This window comes from Podarcis gaigeae, assembly GCF_964106915.1.
Source record: "Podarcis gaigeae genome assembly, chromosome: 12".
Taxonomy (NCBI): domain Eukaryota; kingdom Metazoa; phylum Chordata; class Lepidosauria; order Squamata; family Lacertidae; genus Podarcis; species Podarcis gaigeae.
In genome coordinates, this window is record NC_139688.1 from 32,892,016 (window position 1) to 32,916,494 (window position 24,479).

At 38.1% G+C, this 24,479-nt stretch overlaps 1 protein-coding gene across 3 annotated transcripts in view; it reads right to left on the reverse strand.

Moving 5' to 3' along the window:
- The window catches only part of CRPPA (CDP-L-ribitol pyrophosphorylase A), a 56,543-nt gene that overhangs the window by 15,013 nt on the left and 17,051 nt on the right, over positions 1-24,479 (reverse strand). For all 3 annotated transcript variants that reach the window (XR_014556738.1, XM_083705307.1, XM_083705306.1), the window contains exons 3-9: positions 18,403-18,552; positions 16,398-16,502; positions 14,270-14,315; positions 7,409-7,506; positions 6,715-6,807; positions 5,416-5,508; positions 3,994-4,116 (exon numbers count right to left, since the gene is read on the reverse strand). Coding sequence is in view for 2 of the 3 variants with exons in the window: in XM_083705307.1 (XP_083561433.1) it covers positions 3,994-4,116; positions 5,416-5,508; positions 6,715-6,807; positions 7,409-7,506; positions 14,270-14,315; positions 16,398-16,502; positions 18,403-18,552 (708 nt within the window). In the remaining variant the exon portion in view is untranslated. The remainder of the gene's footprint in view (positions 1-3,993; positions 4,117-5,415; positions 5,509-6,714; positions 6,808-7,408; positions 7,507-14,269; positions 14,316-16,397; positions 16,503-18,402; positions 18,553-24,479) is intronic.

Sequence of the window (24,479 nt, forward strand, 5' to 3'; positions counted from 1 at the left end):
GGGTTACGCAGAACTTCTTGAAGCCTGGAGAGTGAGAGCCTCTCACTCTCCAGGCTTCAGCGAAAGCCTGTATTCGCCCCATAGGATGCACCCACATTTCCCCTTCATTTTTTGTGGGGGGGAGTGCGTCCTATAGGGCGAAAAATACGGTATGTGGAAAACTATTATAACAAAAAAATAACCGTAACAGACTGACAAAAATACTCAGCAGTAGAGGCTATAATGTGGGATAATATAAGATAATGAAGAGAAGAGTAAGAAAACGCAGTTGAAAAGACAGCAGTTAGGAAACCAAGGAAAAAGTGGAAGGGGAATTAAAGACAAAGTTTAGGTAAGTAAAACAAATTGGAGGAATAAGCTATGTTACTAGTAATATTTATTTATATGTCATTTTTATGTTATTTTTCTTATTATCCTCATTATATAATACAGTATGCATTGATGATATGATAAAACAGAAAAGCAAAGAAAAAAAGATTTTTTTAAAAAAGAATAATTTAGTGCCTAAAAGTAATTTGATTTTTTTGGAATTTTAATGTTGGAAAGGCAGGATACAAATTTAAGAAACTGGTAAATAGGACAGAGGTGTATGCACATATTAGATTACAGTGTAATCCTTCTAATATACAATACACAGTGAATATGTAAGTCTTCTGTGTTTTTTCTCTAGCAGGATGCAGCTTAAGAATACCAAAGGCAGAAGCATTGCCAGGATATGTTCATCTTATTGAGTAAACACAGGTTTACTCAAGCCAGATGCAAGTAATTGCATTCCTTTTGAATTTGTGGTGGAAAATTCAAGAATTTATAGGCTGGCAATTATGGACCGAGTACAATATATTTATTTTACATATTGTCTGTTGCTGCTACTTAGCAGAAAGAACCCCCTTTCAGAATTAGCACAAAATCATACTTCATGGAATGAAATAGTAAACAGAAGCATTTAACGGCTAAAGCAAAATTAGGTTTCCAGATAGATTGTAAAAATCAAATATACGTGGTTCAGACTGTCAAAAATGGAAATTTGATACATTATGAGATTGTTCTTTTCCACCCATATGGTAGGAAAATGTTTCTCACTCTAACTCAAATACAATTGCAGACCAGTATGTATTTCTTCCACAAACTACATTCATAATTCTGAAGATTAACCCCTTCTAGGAGCAAGCACAGGTGCAAGGGAAACAATCTTTATAAAATGGCAAAACAAACCCTACTTTTCTAAATCTGTAGTGAACCACTAATCAACTTTATGCACATGCATGCCTGCATACAATGGAACTTTCTCAGTGCATTAAACTGATTTCTAAGCATGGGTGATCTGCCACATGTGCAGGTATCAGCTACAGATATCAACAGGAGATGCTTCCAAGTAAATAACATTAGGTTCCGAATGTCAAATTATAACAGTCATTCCAACCTAAAGGATTAAGCAGCACTTAAAATGGAGATTTATGGCCACACCAGAGGTAGATGGGGGCTCTTAACTAGCACCTGAATAACCAGAATTTACAGATTTAGAAAAGTAGGGTTTGTTTTGCCATGCTAATGTGTCTGCTTGGCCTTGCTCACATTCCTCTGCATCATGGCCCAAGTAACTGCCCAAACCACAGTCTGTGACTCATGGTTTGCATATAATGATAAACAGTGGGCTGGCACTTAACAGCTTTGGGCACAAAGCCTCTCTTTGCTAGCATAGTCATGATGAGATTGAATAGTTTGCTTCCAATTTCAATTAACCACAGTTTAGTGTTATGGCCAAGCCCTAAACAGTAGTTGGTTGAAACAATCAGCTTCATAACCAATGGTTAACCATAGTTTGGCTAGGTTTGAACACAAAACTAAGCAGGGGTTAGCTTTAATCTGAAGCAAAGCTTTCCAACATTAATGGAGGAGGAGAGGGAATGGGAAGCGCTTGAGCTAGGATTGTTCTTTATAGTCATAAACAATTTTTTATCATGACATGTAAATGTGGGCACTGAATCATAAGAGTCAGAAATACTCTGAAAGAAGACCTCATTCACACTGTAACAATTCAGTAGAAAAGTACTGTACATTATTGTATAAAAGTATAGGCAGCGACTATTTTGAGTGTCCCGTTGACACACGACCACTGACATGTGTGCTGCTTTTGGCCTCAGAAGGGGGCAGAATGGGCTTACAATGTCCCAGAATGCAAGTTGCCTGTACTGTATATGTTTCCTAAACCATTGGATATGGGCCTGAGAGATATCCATTAAACACTGTAGGCGATGTTGCGGCAAATGCCTCACAGGATTGTTGTGAAGAAAAGGTGGGATAGGTTTAAAAAGTCCACTTGGAGAAGGATTATTTGCAAAACATTTCTCTCAGTTAATTGATTTATCTCTCTGGAACAAAAAATCCTCAATGTTTTCCCAGCCAAAAGCAGAAAAAGTAAGGTAATATTAGAGAAGAATCATCCAGTATTTAAATGCCTGAAGTAGTCACACAAGTAATTTCAAAAATTAACCACAAATTTAAATGCTCTCCCACAAATTGAAAACAAAATACCACCCTTGATGAAACATCAGAATTTTTTAATGACAAACACAGCCCTCGCTTGGAATTGGACTGAGAAAGGGAAACTTTGCCTTTTTAGAATAAGCATTTCAAGCTTTAATGAGATTAGCCTTTCTAGAGCTTTCATTTACAAGAACTACTAAATCAGGCATCCAGTTTTTAGTTTGTACTGAAAGAAAAATGTACTCAAAAAGCTTTTACACATCTGCTGTCGGTATTCTTCTTAACCAAGTTTACCTACAATTAAATGTAAGCCCTGACATCACCCTTTAAATGACAATTCCTGCAGCAAACATGTAGCATGAATGGTAGGAACATGCCCTTTAAAAAGCAGTGGAGATTCACAGGGAAACCCAGAGCTCAGCGGCCCTCTGGCACAAGTACCTAATGATTTAGACTAGATTCACATATGCATTGAACTTCAACCATTCACTGTGAAAGAGAGGGTGGACAAGCTGCCAAGGTAACAACTGGATTTGTCTGGAAGCATAATTTCTGTGAACTGGTAGTCACACATCCAGTATGTGCATAGCTGAATTCTGTGAGATACAGCTACAATTTCTGGCATTAGCAAGCTGACAATATGCCATCTATGTGGAGGTGCCAATTCACATAAACCACACAAATATCATCATATGTCCTGGCTTTGAGCCTCACACCCTTTTCCCTTTCAGCGTAATCACACAGGGCCTCATGTGTCAACCAGTCCTATAGCACTCCCTGACGATATTGCTATGTACGTGATCAGGTCAGGCTGATATTGGATCCTTTTAGGATTTATTCTCTGCTTCTGCACTATTGTTTCACCGTAGATTTGCCCTCATGCATTTCACAAGAAAATGCAGCAAGTGTCATCAACAGCAATGCAGTTGATTTTATTTGAAAGCATAGATTTTAGTGAAGATCTGTCTTTCTTGGTTTCTTACGCACAGAAAGTGCTGCTATGACACACAAGGTACGTTCTTGGCATTATACATGGAATTATACTTACTTGACACCAAGAATGGCTCCAGGCAATTATTCAAGGACTGACATTTAAAATGACAATTCCCCAATGCAGAGTGTGATATATAAACAGAGCCAGAAGGAACTGTACTCCTGTAGACCAGGTAATTAGTTCCATTCTTGAACTGCTCTCACTTTTAAGGTGTTCCTCCTAATGTTCAGGCTTCTCCTCCTTCCTAAACCCTTTTTTTTCTTGCATCAAGTCTCTCAGATTGTAAACATAGGGGCAGGGACTTTTTTTATTACTAATATCTGTAAACCACATTAAGGATTCTGCAGAACAACAAAAATGGACAGGAACCTTTCCAATCTAAAAAATCAGTTGTTGTATTTTTGTCACCTTTCAGGTTTTTTAAAACTTAAAAAAAAAATCAAATCAGGTGGATCACAAAAATGCATTCATAAATAGGTAATTCACAGATACTTCACATTCATTCTGCTACATACCTTTTGGTAATGTATACTGAGACCATATAGCAAAATATTTTTCTTTTCCACTTCCTTTGCAAATTTAGCGAATCTTTGCATTGCACTGATAAAAGACACATTTTCGAAGAAATCCAAGTATACCTAACAAAGGGAGAGAAGAGAAAAACTAATTTTTAAAAAATTAATTAAATTCCCAAGAAACAAATAAAAAAGTAAAGAATGGTCATAATAGTATCTGCAGGCAAAAAAAAAGAAGGACATCTGGCAGAGAGGGAGGTCCTTCCTGGATCACAGTGAAACCTTCTCCTATTCCTGATGCTTTGCTGGTGGTGCTCCACCAGTGGTGGAATGAAAAATGGGGTGGTTTAGAGGCACATCATGAGTGACCAAAGACCCACAGAATCTTAAGCTCTCTTATTTCACTGACATGCCTCTAAACTGAGCTTGAATCTAGCATAGTTAATGCCCATCAACTGGCGTCAATGGGAGGAAGCAAAAAGGATACACATGACCAGCTTCCACAGGATGGTTCCACTGCCACCTGGACTTAGTAAAGTGTGACAGGTCTGCCACAGATCTTCACACCACCACCATCAGTCGGATTAGTTTGGCCAACAGATGCAAACATAATCGCACTTCCTAGGGAGCAAGCTTGACTGGACACAGTAAAACATACTTCTGATTTACCATGCAAAAAATTGCAAAGCAGATAGTGTGGTTCTCCAATACTATCAAAGAAAAGTACCATACCAACCCTGCTTACTATTTTAGTACATTGCTTTAAAGGTTATTCTGGTTCAGAAATTTCCCTTTAAAATTTCAGCTGGAGTTAGAGGTGACAAGATACACACCACCAACATGATTAGACAATCCTAATCTGGAAAAGCATGGAATTTTACAACAAGTTGTTGGCATTCATCTGTCTCAAACACTATGTTAGAAGGACCAAAATGACATCCCCGGGGCACAAGTCTAGGCAGTGTGTATGGAGGTCCTGGCCTGCCCAGATGACAAGACCCTTCTTCCAGCCTTGCTGATGTGGTCCAAAGGAAAACATAGCAATATGGTTGGCACCAGCTTGGCTGCAGGAGTTGCTGGAAGGAGGCGTAAAGGGCACCATCCAACCTTCTTAAGGGCTTCACTCTAGATTTTTGTAGAGGAATCACAGGTGAGAGCTGAGTGCAGGGTGTGGACCAAAGGTGGACAGACTATCCCAGAAGGAGCACAATATGTCCCCTGCCAGGGGCACTACCCCTCCCCTAAAACCCCATGCACCCTTACAATAAGTATTCAATAAATAATATAGTTTTGACTTGCCTCTACTTGGTATCTATTACATGTTACAGAGGTGACACTGATGCTTAAAAACAGAATCTCATATGTAGTCTGATGTATTAGAAAAGTTACTTTATAATATAATAATGTAATATATTAACCTACCGAGATAAGAACCACAGAGTATAAAAGAGAAGCATTTGTGTTTTCAAGTATTTCTACTAACTGATGTGTTTCTTGGAAGTTAGACAGGTTATCCTAAAAAAAAAAAGTTTCCAGTTAAGAAGAATGCTTTCAAGATGCATAATGTACTTATTTAATTACTGTACACTATCAACTTTTCTTGCTCAGGGAGGCTGTGGCCTACCTCCCTCAAGCCTATACCCTACTGTAACAAATGAAGCACATGTAATGTAAATAAAAGGATATTATTCCCTAATTTACTACCTTCTCCCCTTCCTTCTGTTGTCTTTTTTGTGTTACTGTAAATCCCTCAGGGGAAGGACCTATCCCCTTGTACTTTATGAAGTTGATCTCCACTGAAGTGGTGCTATATGACCAATAAAATAACAATACATTTGTAGTATTGCACTAATATTACAACTGGATTCCCCTTTCCTGTGCATTGTAGGGTTACAGAATCTCAGGTTTCGTAATGGACAAAAAATAATCTAAGTGAAATTTTCCATAAGGAAAGAAAAGTGCCTTTATGGAGCCACAAACAAATGTAACTTGACTGTAGAAGAGATAAATTCTGCCTTGGCAACACAGCAGGTGCATCAAAGAAATGTGTTGGCAGAGCAAATAGAAGAATGTATTTTTAAATAGCAATCTGTCTAATATGTTAACAATCATATAAATAACTTCCGATAAAAATCAATAATCTCATACAAACAAGCCAAGTTGCAGCCTAATGAAAAAACAGGATTGCCTGATTGGGGGAAAATGTCTTACTGATTACAATTGAGGTAATCACAGAGACACTTTGGGATCAAAAGCAGTAAAGATTTTGTGAAGTGTGTTATACTCTTTCAAATGTACTTAACCGTGTTCCCTAAAGTTATGGCTTTATGAACATAAAGCAGTACATATAGTGGAAATACTGTAAAAAATGAAATTTAAAAGACAATAATTGTTCTAATTTAGGAATAACTTTCTACAATGTATTAAGAATATGAATACAATTTTAAATGGGATGTATCTGGCTGTAAAATAATATCAACATTACTCCGCCTGAGTCAACAGTCCAAGTATCAAACTGACAGAACTGATGTCTACATATGACATATGGCTCTGTTAAACTAAAACCTGTCCTTCACAATTGCAGGCCTGAGTTTCATCAGTTTGACAACAGACCATGAAGCTTGTAAGGAAGCCAATTTTACCAAGGACAATGCATCTAAGTGATGCTGTAAAGTTAAAATATGTGCTCGGAGACTGCCTTTGATCTTCCATAATACTTACATTTATGCAAATAAAGTTGTAGCATTGTCCTAGTAATATATTTTGTAGATGACTTTCATTTTTGCAAAGGGAAGTTGATATAGCTTTAACCAGCTGAAAAGGGAAATTAAGATTGTATTAATGAATACTCCCCTAAACAATGTTGTTATCCTGCACATCTTAAACCACAAACCACCGAAGAATCCATGTGTTAACTACCACTTTTAAACTATGTAAGTAACACTTTGTATCATCATACTCATGAGCAGAACAAGCATACTCAGGCCCAGCTCCCGCAATGGTTTGATGTGAACCAGAAGTGTTCGTTGTGGGAAATTTCTAAACTATGGCTTAATGGGAACCAGGCCATAAACTCATTTCATGCCCAGCTATAGGCCTCCTTAGCCAGTCCAAACAGAACACTTTTCAAAATACTGGTCTGATCTGACTGACTCTAATAAGACCCAAGGAACGAAGCACTGTATTAAATACCCTGGTACAAGGAGTGATTGATCAGCTGCATGTGTTCTGGGAATCTAAAAGGAAAACCAACTCAGGATGCCAATTCAACCCAAGCTATAATCACCCCTTGGAAAAAAAATTGTCAGAGGCCACTGCATTTAGTGGCATGCTAAAAAAAAAATACTTGTACATATCTTTCACATTGGAATTCTCCTTATGTTGATGATGTTGAGAATCAAAATCTAGTACTTACTTTCACATGGCTCTTCAGTGTTTCATGAAGGAGAAATCCTACTTGCACGGCATCTTCCTTCATATTAGTGAGAACACAAACTTGTTGTGATATGGTGTCTAATAAAGAAAATTTAAAACAGAGGGGGGAACAGTTGTTGTTATCATCATAATCATCAATTCTCTAACTTATTTCAGTAAACAATTATTTTAGACAAGGTTTGTTTTTATAGAAAGAGGAATTGTGTTTTCTGCACCTGGAAAAACGGTTTTATGACAAGGGTTATATATGGGTAAATACAGGATTAGATATATCATCAACTACCATGAAAATACTCCCTCCCCCCAACCTGAGGATTGTTAAATTTAACTTCCTTGCTACTATTACAGATACCATCCCTATCCAACTCAAAGACAGCTCAAGTTTGTGAAAAAAGAACTGACCATAAACAGCCCAGTGTTTTATCCCATGGGTCCCTTTGGGAGGAAGGGTATTCCCTAGTCTTTCTTTTTTGTGTTGTTTGGCAAACCACTGCATGTGTAAAAACCACGATTCAAAAACCACTGTAACTCTGGAATAAAAATGAACTTAATAATATAATAAGCTTTCTTTGTTCTATTTCTGTTGGTGTAGTTGTGTATCCATTTCTCCCACTACATCTATCATCCCATGATCAAGCCTTGTGTTCCATGCACCCTTCTACTGCACAGTGCACTTAATTACTCCCTCTGTTGCAGCAAACAATTGTTTGCATTTGCCCTCCAAAATCAGGCTTGCAAACAAGCTTCAAACCATGCTTTATGATTTTGGTTTGGAAGGCAAGCACCAACCAGTTGGGATGCAAAGAGCATACTATGATTTGCCTCAAGCCAGGAAAGTAACACAGAGTGTGCAAGAGGAAGAGTTAGTGTGCTTGTTCCCATATTGCATAACTATGTTTTGGCACTGCATATGAACTGGCCTACTGGGTGCAATATTAAGCAGCCAACAGTGCATGCAGGAGCAAAGCATTCACATAATCAAAGGACATTTTAATAGAATCCCATCACTGAAAAAACAGGCAGCCCAGATAACTGATCTGTTCCCCTATATGACCAGCTACAACAAATAATAATAATTTCAGTGCACTCATTTTTCATCCCATCTGTTCATTGGCTACCTAGGATTGCATTCTATGTGAAGAAATACTAATGAGCAAAGCCCTAAGTGTATTTAGCATAAAAAACTTAGATATATGATTATCCTTTGTTACACAACTCACTTAATTCAAGTGGGATTTGAGCACCCACACTCTATTCCTGTGATGTGGGAGCAGAGCAGAAGCTACCTACCCTCCAGTAAAGGAGCAGGGGGAAAGGGCGCTACTGTCAATGCAAGTGCAACTAGGGGTAAGTTAGATACCACAGACATAAAAGGAATATGTTCATTTGAATGGAGGAGCATGTGGCTGCACAATGAGGCATTAAGCAGGGCATAATAAGTGATTTATTCCTTGACGGCAGCCCCACTGTGAATATATTAATTTCTAAACATTAATTTCTCATTACTGCTAGAATTTGGGATCACATAATTCAGTAGTCAAGCAAGTGTGCAAGCTAGAGCTATAGTTCTAAAAATTATAGGTTCATTCTTCACCTATTTTTGAATGCACATTTCAAGGTATCCCTGAAAGGGAGAGTGAAGCTTTACATGTTTCAACTGGAGGTTCAAATATATAGTTGCCCTAGGGGAAGAAATCCTTAAAGAGATTTTTTCAGGATGTTTTTGTACTATCCAGGTTCTAACTACTTTTCTAAATGAGTCATCCTAACTGCAGGATGAGGTTTCCCTATTTGCAGACTAATAATATGAGAAGGGGGAGAGAGAGACAGACATGCGCCACATTGTCTGCACATCCAGCAAGTTCTTACCTGTTTTACTTCAAGAGCATTAGGAATGCTTTTTTTATTATTAAACATGTTCTATTATTTTTCCAACATTGGTTGTTAAAGAAAGACAAAGATAAAAAATGGAACACCATTACACTTTAAGAAATCATTTTATGAAGACAGTGAATCAAATGTTTAACATATTGGAACCACATTGTTTGGTACTTGAATGATCATTATATTTTTCTTACCTACATCAGTGCTCAGTTTAAAAGAATGGAATGTGTCCTTTATCAACAGCTTATATTGCCTACAGCACAAAACTTTAGCTAAGCTTTCCTAAAGCATTTGGAACTTGTTAGCTGTATTTGCATAGGTAGGATTACATTTGTAATACAGATCACCAAATACTGCTCACATAATTAAAAGCAGATGATATACTAATTTCTTTTAAACTCTTTAATGTCATATCTTAATTGTGATTTGATCAATCACATTGGGAAACAACAAGGTATTATTTGCATTTATTTGTTGTAAACTGCTGCTCAAATGTCTAGGGAAATATTACTGAATAACAACTTAATGTTTGCACGGCGCTTTCAGATGGTCATAGTACTTCATATTCTGTATCTTACTGCAATCCTTATAACCACTACCATGTATAATTATGCCCATATTACGAGTAGCTGAGCGGAAATTTGGCTCCCTTAAGACCACCTAGTGGCTTTATGGCAGAGACAAGATTCAGCTCAGGGATTTCCTGGGTCATAGCTCAGAGTCACAGGAATGAGGAGCCTGTGACCTTCCAAATGTTGTAGGACTACAACTCCCACCAGCCCCAGCCAGCATGGCCAATGGTCAAGGATGACTGGCAGGGACCTCTGGAGGGCCACCGGTTTCCCATCCTTGCTATGATAACTCTCCCTAATCCTGGCTCACCAACAGGAATGGGAGAGAAATTTGATTCAGTTTGCATTTAAAGCCAAACCTACCAAATATGTGAACTGAAACATAGCTATCCTTCAAATTTTACACTCATGAAATTGTGCAGTGCCATTCTCCACCCAGATACTTGTAAGACTCTAACTTGCTTAGCTTCCCATTAGGTACCATTGGACAGCTCTTATCTTCTGATAATGGATATACTTAAACCAGGTTAATGTTTAAATGTTTTATCCACTGTACTGCTATACAAAATAGTCTTTGATTATTATAAAACTGATCAGCTACTATATTATGCAAAATAAGAGGCCATTAAATCACAAAGTTAAATGTGGCAAGGAAAGGCCACAACTTTATTGATGACAGCAGTGAAAAGGTATTGGCTTAGGCATTGGATCTCTAAAACAAGTGGGTTTATTCACCAGTAGGTGGAGCCTGTTGATGCTAATCCAACTATAGGCTCTCCCCTGATGTCACCGAGGGTCGTGCCATGGCCTCCCGCCAAGCAGGCATCGGACAGAATACACGACCGTCAGATTCCTTTAACGGAATACCCAAAAATTGAAGGCATAGGCGATGGCCACACCTAGCCCTTCGACACACCACAACACATTATTCCAATGCCTAACCTACCCACCAATACCACAAAAGTTGTGACGATTGCTACGAGGTAGGCGAAAAAACCAAAAGGCCTAATGCCAAATGGAAAAACTCCTACCAGGCCCCCTGGACAACCAGGGCGACCAACCTAAGGTCCACAGCAAGGCCAATGACCTAAGCCCTAACTCAAAGGGAGTGGAGGGTGGGTGACTTGCGACGAGACGACGGCGAAGAATGAGGCCAGGGAGAGGCTGGCACTGCAGCAAAAGGCTGCTGAGCACGCCCCCTCGGAGGCACCTGGTTGGGTGCCTGCCGAGGGGCGTGGGCACCAGCCAGGAGAGGTGGAGGCAGGGGGCTAACGCCCCCTGCTAGGGGTGGTGCTCGGGCTCCCGCCCACAACCACTGCCCTCTCTTCCAGGGAGGAGAGTCTTTATTATAAAACTGATCAGCTACTATATTATGCAAAATAAGAGGTCATTAAATCACAAAGTTAATATGATCACACATCTATAAAGATAATGTTAACCCTGCCTCTCCTAACTGACCTCCCTTTTTACATTGGATTCCCACATCCTCACTTTTTACATGATTGAAGCAAGCTGGATTTAAACACATGGATATGTCATATTAGCATGGCCCTGGTATGACATATATGGCATTCTTCTTGTGGTCTCTTATCCAAGTTCTGGCCAAGTTGTGGAGAGCCAAATATCATCCCCTTTCATTATACCTGATCATACAGTCTGTAAGATAAGATGTATAGTTTGGCTATGTACAATCCTAATTCTGTAGGAGAAGCTCACAACCACTGATTCAATCAATAAAACAGTGGCATGCATTTGCATTAACATAGCCTACAGAAATGGGTCAACTTCAAACACTTGCATACCATTGTAAAATCCCATTCCTAAATATATTACATGGAAAGAAGCCCCATTGTGGTCAATTTATATTTAGGGTTGGCATGTAACGTTGCTGCTGTGCAAATATTTGCATTTTCATAATTCTCATCAAGGGTTCAGTGAGACTGCAGCTGGGCTAGTTACTGAAGTTGTCACACCTACTGATTTATAAACAGCAGCTATACTACCTAAGTACAGTCATTTCTAAGAAAGTTGCCATTATGTAAAATGTCACCTAAGGAGCTATAATAAGTATAGGCATATGCTCGGAATAATTGAGGAAAGGTGGCTTGAGACATATACAAATTTCCTTTTATACTATGTACAAATTCCCCTATACACACAAATCTGGAATAATTCAAGCAACCTAGGGAATATGCTATATTAATCTCATCTGTTACTTTATATGCATTGAAGTCATTCACATAATTTCAAAGGGTGCTCTCCTACTATGCTGTACTCAGTGTAGATCAACTGCAATTAACTGACTTAAGTTAGCATATAATTTCTCAGCAATTAAAAATATATTTAAATGTCATTAACTTCCATAAGATGTTCAGAGAAAAATGAATATTTTACAGCTGGATAACTTTGTTGGAAATATTTGTAGAACAGAAAAAAGAAGAAATTGTATTCAAAATTCAATAGTCTTAATAGTCAAGTACCTTTGTGTGAAGACATCATAGATTACTGACTGGTATAACATTTATACTACAGAAGCAGAAAAATCTGAATGACTTAAGAAAATATTTTATAGAGTCAGTATTTGAACAGAATGTACTACCCAATTGTACCAAAAGAAGAAGGTAAAGAAGAAAATAGAATACATAAGATGTCTGGATATTTTTAGTTTCTACTAAAGTGACTAGTAGAGCATGTGCCAAGAAGTGCTCATTGTAGAGAATAAGAAAATCCATATCGCTTCAGACTGGTTTGTTTATGTAAATTAAATTCAGGTTTTTTAGTCTTGGCATTGTTAACCAGTTTAAAACTTGTTAGTCTGAGCTTGCACAGCAGCTGTGGGTGGGCAAAACAAGTCTGCACAACAAATACAATGTTGCTTTGCTTACAGAATATCCCTAAATACATAGGTAAACATACAAGATGAAGTGTGGTTTTAGCTCATTGTAACTAGTTCTGTATTTATTTGTAAATCAGTCCTTGACATAGGAAATCCCCATATTTAAGCAGCTACAATTGTTTTAGATACCTAAGTGCACCAGAAATCACACTTTCCCGTGAATCTTCTAAGTGAACAAATATATGCAAAATGAGGAGCCAGGATCCAATTTTGCTTCTAATTTGTAAGTGAAGTTTGAGTATCTCCTTCACACAGATGATTAACTTTCAATGACGGCCATTCAACTGAAAACCAGAGTAGTAGACTTAAAATTTAAACCACTTGAAGAATCAGGTCCAAATGTTTTCAGAATGCAAATAAAAGGTCGCAGTGTGGCAGAACCATAGTGTATCCACTGACTAATGGCTCCCAGGGCTGGTTTCCCTATGCAGGGAGAGGGAATTGCACAGAACAAGTCCCTACAGACACTGCAGATGAGAAAGCAGCTCAGTCAGGCTCAGTTGGTTCTCTTCCACTGTTTCTTTAAGAAGCTACACTGATTACTATCACCATATCCTATGAGGAACAGCAGCAGCTTGTCAGGAGTTTGGAGACAGAAAGAGAGATCTCTTTCTATCCAAACCAGTCAGCTAGGACTTCTTCCTCTTCTTCCTCCTCCTGGCTGCAGACCTTTGTGACTCTTAGACCAGCTCCACAGCACTGCCCCCTGGGAAGTTACTGAATTTTGAACCTAGATTCTCCTACTTGGCTTGCCTTGATTCTCCACATGGACTGACATCCTGCTTTGACTTTAGCAAGCTGTGTGCTGTATGTAGTCTAACACCCCAAAGACAGGTCCCTCCAAGAGATGGAGCTGGCAATACAGTGCTAGATGGGATTTGATGAGTTGGGACTTGCTGCCAAAGCAGTCGGAATCAAAGCCCTAATGCTGCAGATCTGTCTCAAATAAATGTGGAGTGCAACACTAAATGAGATGTGAGAATCTGTCATGGTGAAGTGTGAAGGTGCAAGGTGATGGCAAGGTGAATGTTTACACTTCTCACTAAGAAAGAATCTGTAAAGGCACTTTTAGAGCCTTGAAACAGAAGCCAATACAAGTTGAATCTGTGCAGCAGCAACTATGATGTGTACTGTCACTAGCCATATGGATCTTACACACTGCATCTCCCTGCTGGTGCAATGCCCATACATAGAACAATGAAGGCCTCACTAATGTCTTGATTATGTACTTCCTGAAGTTCTGTTTTCCCCTTTCATTTTGGTTGAAAGGTCAGCATTGTCTGACTTGAATCAGAGACAGTGCCCAAGGCCTATTTTCCATTTGCCTGGTTCCTTTATGCAACTTTACATGATTAAAGGAATAAGCTAAAGCTATTTATGTGGTTTTATTATTTTACCAGTCAACTTTAATTTCTAGTGTTTTCACACACAAAATGTGGTTTCTTCTTGGTGACTATATGAACTGGCAGACTCAAGGACAAGCACATACCCTTAATTAAAGAATCAGCTGCATACAGATCTCGCTTGTAGGTCACCTAAAGGACAGATAAACCTAATTAGTTCTTCCACAAGTTTTTAATAACACACACACACACACAAAATGTACCTAAAGACCATTTTCCACACTCAAAGACTGTCAACACATAAAATTGTCATTTTATTATTGTTGTTATTTTTAGTAGCCTTCAATCTCAAGGCTATGTACAAAGCCTAATGGATGAACTAATAAACTGTTAAAGCACACACAAACACAAAATATGATTTAAAAAAACACAGAGAATGTATGCATAAGGCAGAGACCTATTCATTCAGCTGGGAAAGCTTGTTGGGAGAAAAAGGTCTTCAGTTATTCCCAGAAAGTGCAGATAGTGGGTACCTGTTGTGTCTTGACAGGAATGTTGTTCCACAGAACAGGGACAGCCATACTGAAAGCTCTGCTCCAAGTTACTGTATTATATTTAATTATATCTAAATTATATCTAAATTATGTATAAAAAGCACTAGAAGCCATGAGAAAAAATGTAAATCAGAAGATCTTCCAAATCTGTATTTGTATTAAGCTTTAAAATCTGTTCAGTATTAATTTTATAATTCTTTTTTAAAATGGCTACATTTGGTTTACCCACATATGTCTACCATATTCTTTCTAAGAGTGTTCACCTTTATTCTGTTTTAGTGAAATAGTAAATTTACCATTTGCATATCTTCATGTCAAGAAGTTCATCTAAATTACTATGATAATTATATTGCTTCCCTTACTATGATAATTACATTATTTCCCAAAATCTAGAGTTAACATCTTTTATTTTAAAAAACAACATTCCTCTTGCTGTAATACTCTGAATGTATTGCTAGTTCTGATCTAAAAAGTACTTTGGAGCAGGAGTGTTCTTTGAACAAGACACCTCAAAGAGGAGAGCTCTTATGTCAGTTTTGGTAGTGAAATGAATAGGTTGCTCTGAACCTCACATGCTTAAAACTGACGCCAGAAAATAAAGAGAAATTACCAAAACAGATTTTATTTATTGTGTATGTGTGTAGTAACAAATGTCTTGTATAAACTGAATATACTGCATAGTGATACAGAATGATATATAAAACAGTTGTCACAGTATGATTTTAGCATAGACATAATAACAAAAAGTGGAAGGATAAGTCCTAGAAATTCTTTTAACACAAGATGTATACACTATTTTTTTTATTAAAAAATGTATCTCCATTTCATTTATAGTTATGTCACATACTTTAATGATATTGTAGTAATCCTTGTTTTTTAGAGATTAAGGGTACAATCCAAATCCCCCTACATGGTGGCAAGCGCAGGAGGTGGTGGAGGGAGAAGCCTGTGTCAGCCTAGAGCTGAAGCGACAACTGGGCCTGAAATAGAACCAAGGCGATTATAGGATGCAGTGAGAGTGGCTTGGGATCCAACAATACTTGGCTGGCCCAGCCCTAACCCCTCCAGGAAACTTGTTTCGAGCTGCTGTTGACACTTCTGTCCATCCACACATTCAGCAGGTGGAATGGAGTAGCACACGGACAGAATGACATGCCAGGAAGCTGACTTTGCCAGGATGGAGAACAGGGAGGCTTGAATTCTCCTGTAACTTGTGCTTTTATGTATTATTACATCTATTCAACATATTAAAATATATATGTTTGATGTATTTGATATAAACACATCAAAATGTGTTGTGTATATAATAGAATATTATATAAAATAATATTTGAAGAGTATCGTTCTGTATGAGCTAAAAGAGAAGTCTACCAAAGTTGAGCCATTTCCATAAACTTCCTTTCTTGAATCCTGCCTAGGTACTTAAAACCAGAGGAGAATGGGTTTTCCTAAGAAAAGCTCGATCAGGCTGATGAGACAGGCATCTCAAGGAACAACCTGCATCTCAATTCTACATTGCAGAAGATTTATTACATTCATCTGTGGCAGTGAAAAGCGAGTTGGGCATCTTAAAAGCTCCAGCATGGATATACAGCTTGTTATAATTAAATTGCATTCATGGTTTGTAGCATTTGAACAATATTTTTCCAGAAGTGCAATCATGTAACTATCATCAACTTTCCAAAGCTTCCCATTTACTAAAGAAAAATGTTGCTCCTACCTTCCATAAGTCAGGGGGCCCTTCAATAAGTTTCGCCTTTGTTTTGTTGTATTTTAGTGCCAGATGCAAACATTCTGTTCCATAATCCAGGTCATAGTCACTGCACTGTAGACAATGTTGAAACAAAAATAATTGTAGCCTACGGAATTTATATGCAACATGGCATTTTAAATTACTGTTTCTCAAGCTTTACAAATATACAAATTCACAACTGTGTACAGATTGACTGAGCACCCTAGTCCAGGTGCAGTCAATGTTTGGCTAATAGACTTATATCAGTTGCATTTGCGTGATGAAATGTTACTGCCAACATCAGGTTGTGCCACCATGGTAATCACTGCAGAGGTCCAAATAAGCCATTCTGATCCATGTAATTTTCTGCTTTATACTGTTATATGCCACATCAGATGATGATAGCAGTTCCTCAGCTAACAGCATCAATAGTGAGATTATCATATCTGTTTCAGATTCGGCCTACATTGCAAGCACACACCATGACCGTACTACTGTGCTGCACAGCTGTAACTGTACTTCTCCTAAACATGTATTTTCTAGTATAATGCCTCATAGCAACAGGACAGTAACCTAACATTATGTAACTTTGCCAGTTTACTCTCAATAAACTGAAAGTGTTATGTCAAGAAAGGGCTAGATTATTTCCTGAGCCAAGATCTTCTGTAATTCTGTCCTTTGTTAACTGTGCCAGTGGAGAATTGTCAGAGTTAAAGCCCTTTCAATTCTGACTATACTATGTAAGCACAGTATAGCTACTAAAATGGTAGAATCCCTTCTGTAATGCATCTGAGACATTCTGGAATACTTCAAAGCAATGCAAATTCACCAGTCGCAATTAGTAGCTTTCCCTCTACACATTCTTAACTGGGGGGGGGGGGTGAAAAACAAAAAAGCAACAGGAAAATGAGCTGTCCATAAATTCCTCAAAATGTTTCTTAAGATAAAAATAACTAGGAAAATTTAAATTAGTATGAGGTAGATTGAGATGGTGAGCAGTAGTTAAGTTTACCTGGAACAAATACAGAATTTCAATACCTCTTTTTTTTTTTTTTTAGTGATAGCAGTAAGTACTGGTTTTCAGGAGTAAGAGAGGGAAATAAGCTAAAGCTTCCTGCAAACAGGATTTCTTGTTTGATACTGTCGTTTACCAAGTCAAACTCTCCTGTAGCTGTGAGAGATGCTACAATAGGAACAAGCAGAAAAGAGGAGATTGCCTCCTCCTAAATGCAGGGTCTGTTAGTCTTCACATTTGGTTACCAAGATGGTGTGCTTCCACAAGAAAGGAAGATGCACCACATCAAAAATCAAACATGACCAAAGAGAAACTAGATGTGTGTAATCCAGTGGCCAAGATGTGAAAATAGGTTTAGCAGTCATGCTGTGAGCTTGTGTTTCAGAAACTCAGTAGAGGATAACTCCAACCAGTATTTTAAAAACTATTTTAAAGGCAGGTTGAATGGGTCCCTCTTTCAGTCAGAGGGCAATTCCATCATGGGCAAATTTCCAGAAGCCACCTGCCAGTGGAGTGTGTGGGCAGAGGTAAAACTGATCAGAGCCTTGGCTGTGACTTTTATCATTGTGCAATAAGCTGTATCCCAGCCATGCACAAGTCTGAGGTTTCTATGCACCCACATAGGGTGGTTTCAGGTTTCACCTTTCCCAATCAAAACAAAGAGAAGGCACACTTAGAAGAACAAGCATTTGTCCATTTTGACTGCAGAATCAACTACACAGACTGGTGTAGGTTGTACACACCCAACACATAAACCTTTTTGTCCATTTTGTGTGGAAGTTTATGTAACATAACATAATTATACAAAATGCTACCATTTGGTGGCAAAAAACCAAAAATATAATTTATTAAAATGAATATTTACTAATTCACTCCCCAAATAACACATGCAAGTCAGTTGCCTCTTACAGTATGGGGGTGTGGGGTGGGGGTGTGAGGAGAAGAGTAAGTTTCTTTTTTAATTGCCAAAATTCTTACCTGATGATATGCTTGATGGATTATATCAAATAAGAAAGCCTGAGGCATTTCACTTGCTCTGTACTTGGCACGATCTAGTGAATGGTCTAAACATCCGTCAGCAGAGGAAGCAATAACAGTGGAGACAAGAGGACAGATTGCTCCTGCTGCCTTGGGAACCAAGAAAAAAAAGGGGGAGATTTTAAACACAGATTTACATGTTTACCTTAGTTAATCTCTGCTTAAAGAACAAGTCCAAGCAAATTTAATATTTTGACTTCCACATACACTGTTGGCCTGATCCAGACAGCCATTGAACTCTTCTTGATATATATTGCACATCCTATTCTGTATGATGTTGATGAAAGTTGAGCCTCATACTATGGGAATAGACAGCTGCATGCATTATTTTTATCATGTTGTAGCAAACAGTGAAAATTAACACTAAAACGTTTCCCAAAAATGTTAAGCACCAATCTTTCATATTTGTGAAAAACTATCTAAAGCACACACATACCTATCGTATTTTCAGAATCTTCTATTTACGGGAGGCAAAAAACTTACTTTATTATGGAGGCTGAAGAACCAACTGACAAATTATTTTGATTGTTCTGAAATATGGAATGAGTGTAACCATACTCTGGTGGATAAATGGCAAAGTATTAATGTGACCACTTCACCAAATCCAGATCTATACTTGAAACCATGAGAATGGGAATGTGGAGAAACAATCAGATGACCCAAGCCATCAAATTAAATATGACTCAGACTCTAGCGGCATCTTTTTAAAATAATAATAATAATAATTAAATAATTTTCCAAATTATTACAAATCAAACCAAATTACTTTAATTTAATACTATTTCATAAACATGGTTAGTGAAATTCTGCTGTGTTGCCTTCATAGGCTTATAAATATCTTAGTTTCAAACGTTGATGGTAAGTAGTGAATGAATTCGTAGGACAAGCAATCAGGTAAGAGTTATGACACAATAGGTTAAATTTAGCCAACAATTCTACAACACTACACTGGAATATGTACTGCGTGATTAAGTATTTTGAACTTTAGGCAGAGACCACTCCTAAGCAACAGTCTTTACATCTGTCTCTTGCTCAATAAACATTGATAATTCAACTTTGACAGAATTAGTTTCATTTTGTCCATCCTCTCTCTCTCACACACACACCATTTGGTGAATTGTCAGAGTCTCCTGGCTATTCACCCAATTAGTCTTATTTTCAGTTCTCAACTTCCTTCTGATTGGCTTCAAATGCCAGCAATAATCATGGAGATAGTCATGACTTATGCTTAGGAAAATAAGCATGTCTTAGTTGGGATCTTGTCCTCTACTGCAGCAGAAAAGAAATTGAGACGCGGCAGTTGTCTAGGGCTGACCGTTGACAACAATGGTAGCATTATAATACACTTCCTCACTTACAGGCATAATATTACACCACTGAAGGAGACAGGAGCGTGACCTGAGAAAGCACACAATACTGATTAAGCTCTGCTCTTCCCTTGCCATTCCCTATTCCACCCACTTTTTGTCCCTTGTACTGGTGCCAACGGAAAGGGCAGCAGTGATGTGATATATTGAGACTGAAATCTATCCCAGTGTATCTTCAGGCTGAGCAAATGCACAGGACCTTAGAAGAGAACCTCTCCCTGCCCAGGAGGCATAAATAAACTCAGGGATAGTATTGCTCTGTAAATGAATATGATTAATGTCTTCACATCCTAATTAATCAAACTCTTTCCACATATTACTGCACAGAAAATATTATTTTACACCATTGAAACAACTTCCATTAGTGGGCATTCAAAACCACATGTATTTTCTAAACTAAAGTAGAAGAATTACCTGTGTATTTATGTTTTTAACAGGTAGAAACATGTACTTCTATTCAGACATCTGCGCTCCCACCAATTATATCTCTAGTAATCAACATGCTTCAGCCACATACTGTAATTACCACTTCTGTTAGCAGAACTGTCTTAAAAGAATACTTACCCTAAATTTACAGAATACCACCTTCAAAGATAAAGCAACCACCAGCAATTATGAGATTAAAATATTTCAACTATTTCCAAAAAATATTTTGTTGTATATTTGAACATTAAACTGATACCGTATTAAGCTACTCTTTAGCATTAAACTGATACTGTATTAAACTACTCTTTTAGAGTTAAACTGATTTTAGAAAAAACTATTCTAATTTAGTAGCCAACAAAATCCAAGATTACTTCACAGCAACTTAATCACCAAAACAAAATTCGTGTGCCTGTTATTGATGCTTTCATTATGCTCTTTTGTAAGACCTCAAACCCATCCCATCCCATTCAAGTAAATGTCAGGGATGCCAACAAATTTGTCCACACCTGGCTTGGAAAGAAGCTTCTAGGATTCTTCAAAACCCACCTCCCCACAATTCTTCTCCAGCTCATTTCAGTAGTCAGGTGCACAGCTTCTCCCCATCCCCAGTTTTACTAACTGGAAAGTCACACAAGAACTCAGGGCTTGATAAACGGTGCAGCGTTGACTTGATCAATTTAAGAAATTGAGATTTGGCTTTAGTGCATCCAGGAGTTCCCCTGGCAAGTGAGGGAAAGAATGGGAACCTCTCTTTCCCATGTCAAGGAGAGGTTGTCAAAGGACCTACAAATACTCCTTTATTGGCCTTTACAAACTAATGTTCAAGAAGGACTAAAAGACAAAATGACAGTGTGGGGACAAAAACTGAGCTGTCTTTCCGGTAACAATACTTTGTGCTTGTTTGGAGTCCAATGTGGCTGGTATCAAGACTCTGGCCCAGGATTTGTCTGTCTATCTTGTACAGTGGTACCTCAGGTTGCAGACTCCGCTAACCCAGAAATATTCCCTCGGGTTAAGAACTTTGCTTCAGGATGAACAGAAATCATGCTCCGGTGGCACAGTGGCAGCAGGAGGCCCCATTAGCTAAAGTGGTGCTTCAGGTTAAGAACGGACCTCTGGAACGAATTAAGTACTTTACCCGAGGTACCACTGTACAGTAAAAAGGTAAACTTGTGGGCGATAAATAAATAGTCCATGGTATTCGATTGGGACTACAAAACAGGCCTAGACAGAATGGTTACACACTAGAGTGGTTTTGGAATGTTAAAAAAGACAGTACAACCCAGAGTCTTAAATTCCTTAATTTGTAATGCTGAGAATGAACTGTTGAACCTGTGTAAACTACTCTGTGAAAACCGAGAATGATGTCATGAGTCACTGAAGAGAACATTTAACATAATTTTGAATTAAAGAGAAGAGGGCAAATTAGATCCTTAAGGCTGTTTACCCAGCTGGAAGGGGCCAGTTTTAGAACTTGTTGGAATAAGGTCAGCAGGAAGGAAGTTTTAATCTGTTTATTCCGAAATGCAAAATGAATAGATAATCAGAAGCTTAAAGCAAACTTTGAATTAATGACCTGACACCTGACACCATAGTGCATATTAAGCAGACTTTAAAAACAAAGGTTTAATGTACACAATGTAAATTTATAATGCATAATTACAAAATTGGATGTCTACTAAGTAGTAATTTCTATTGAATTCAGTGGGGTTTACTCTCAGGTGGGTGGGGTTAGCACTGCAGTCTTTGTTTCAAAATTTCTTCCTTTACACAGTTTCTACTATGTTTCTGAAAATCCTAATCCTAATTTCCAGTTAAAACTGCTTTTCTCTTGGCCTTAAATTTACAGTTATGCATAAAAAGTTCCACACACATGTGCCTGCTTCAACTGAGCACAGGCCAAAGTGCATTACGGCACTTAGCATACGGTGATGGCAATGGAGAAAGCTAGCTTCTCCATCATCACTATGTCCATAGTAGCTGTCCAGCAGAGCTCTTCCAAGTGGTGAATGGGCTTGTGCCATATGACCAAGAGAGCATTGCTATGACACCCTTTAGCAGCCTTTTGTATACTTGCAAGGCACTTTAGGCTAGGGGCAAAATCACTCAGATTTGGACAGTCAGATACCAGTTAGAGCAAGTCCAATGGAAGTGTCCAGAACCCTCCCTGTTCTATCTCTACTGGATCATTTTGATTATCGTGGTCTGAGGATGTGGACCAGTGCTTAGAGAAGAGCAGCCTAATCCCTTGCCCCTTGCCCACATTGGCTTCTTAGAGCTACCGGAAGGGGATTTGCTCGGTAGTGAATGATTAATGCTTCATTGTAGGAAGGGAAGCAAAAGGAATCACTATCCAACAGGAACTCTAGGGCTTGAGCTAGAAACTTCATGACTGAAGGCTGGAGTTCAGCCCAGAAATGAAGGGATGTCAACCTCTGTAGTTTTCACCTCTGGATTAACAAGGTACATATACTAGAAGCCTGACCATCTGCCATTGTGTGGTCAACAAAGCTGTTCTGCCTGCTTCAATTTTCTGGCTTTAGTTCAAGCCCCCTCTCTCACTCTGTTACTTTCCAAATGTGGATTTAAGTGTAGGACGCCAAAAAAAATTGTCCCTTTCTTAAAAATTCTTAAATTGTTTTTTAAAAAGTTAAACAATCCTTTTTATTTTTTTTAGGTACAAAGGGCTATTCACTTGTTATTTCTATCAAAGACACCTCTAATTTCTTGAAATGTCCTGATTCTGTCAAGATACTCTAGAAAAATTACAATCAAATCCTAAATTTTAAAAGCATTCATTTTAAGGAGCAGTAATTATATCTTTAGAAACAGTGGTTTTCTTAAGCTACATAACTTTATTTCTAAAGATCTGTTCATATTAGATAAGAATTCCTATTCCTATCAAAAACAGATACACAAGCAAACTGGATTCTAGTCAGTAGCTGCATTATTTCCTGAGGATTCAAGGTTCCCAACTTTCTACTGTATTAAGTCTAAATTAACCAATGTTTCCTTTTGGCTTTTACAGCCTAGTTTTACCCAACAAAATCCTTTCATGCACAAAGAAGCTTTGTTGAAAGTTTTTCTACAGTAACAAGTTTCGGAAACACAGGTCTCCTTAAATACTACCTGCTCCACTGATTCATAAACCTGTTAAAAAGGTGAAAGTACAGAATAAAAAATAGGTTTCAGTTCATAAAGTCCATTAGGAAGGGTTTCATTATCTTTTAAAAAGAAGCATCTAGGAATTTTGAAGTTGTAAAGGTTTAGAACTCTACAATGAGTATCATTACTGTGCTCTCTGTGCACAATAAGTTATTGGGGAGGGGAGAGTCCAAGTACAAGAAATATTTCTTAGAGCATTGGAATTGTCATAACTTAAAAACAGTACCACTTAAACTGTTTTTCTGCAGCCTGATTTGAGGTAGTCATAATTTTATAGCTGAATGGTGTATAGTGTCCCACAAGTTATGAATCACTGGGAGAGTCCTTTAGACTGCCTTGGGGGAAATAATATTTCACTAATGAGCACTATAATGAAATATCTAAAATTTGAAGGAAGCCAGGAATAGGATCCAGAGGCTGTACCAGACCTCCTCCGTCTCAACCCACAGCTTGTTGGCTTCTTGCCCAACAACAAAGGAAGTCAAGAGAATCAAAACATTACTAGAAGGTTCAAAGCATACCTGAAAATTTAAACACCGAATAACATATACTGCACGAGAAGGATTGCATGAGATCAGTGAGCTTTGGGGAGCAATAGAGCACTCAAGGATTTTGCAGGGGCCCACTCTGCTATGTCAAACAAAACCAAAGCAGAGCAATTTTGCTGTCTCTCTTGCAACTGGTGAAGAAAGAAGGAAAGCTTTCCCTAAGTTTTCAATACTGCACAAGAACATTTGCTGCATTTTCTATCCGATAACAAGTTGCTGCAGGTATGTGCAAGCACAGTAGCTCATTTTGTGATAGCACTAAGGCAAATTAGAAATCAGAAGAAAGGCACATGCCTTAAGGATGTTGATCATTTAAGTTACAAAGTTGCACTTCTCAATGAAATGACATGCACTAATTGCATTAGGAATGTTTTCAACTAGTCCCTGGAGCCTCCATGTATGGCTTGGAGAGGGGGGCGGTGCAAGCCATGAAGCAGCTTAAGAAAAAAGAAGCACAGCAGAAAACCTTGCTTCTAAGGAACCTTCAGTCATACAAATAGTATCTAAAAGA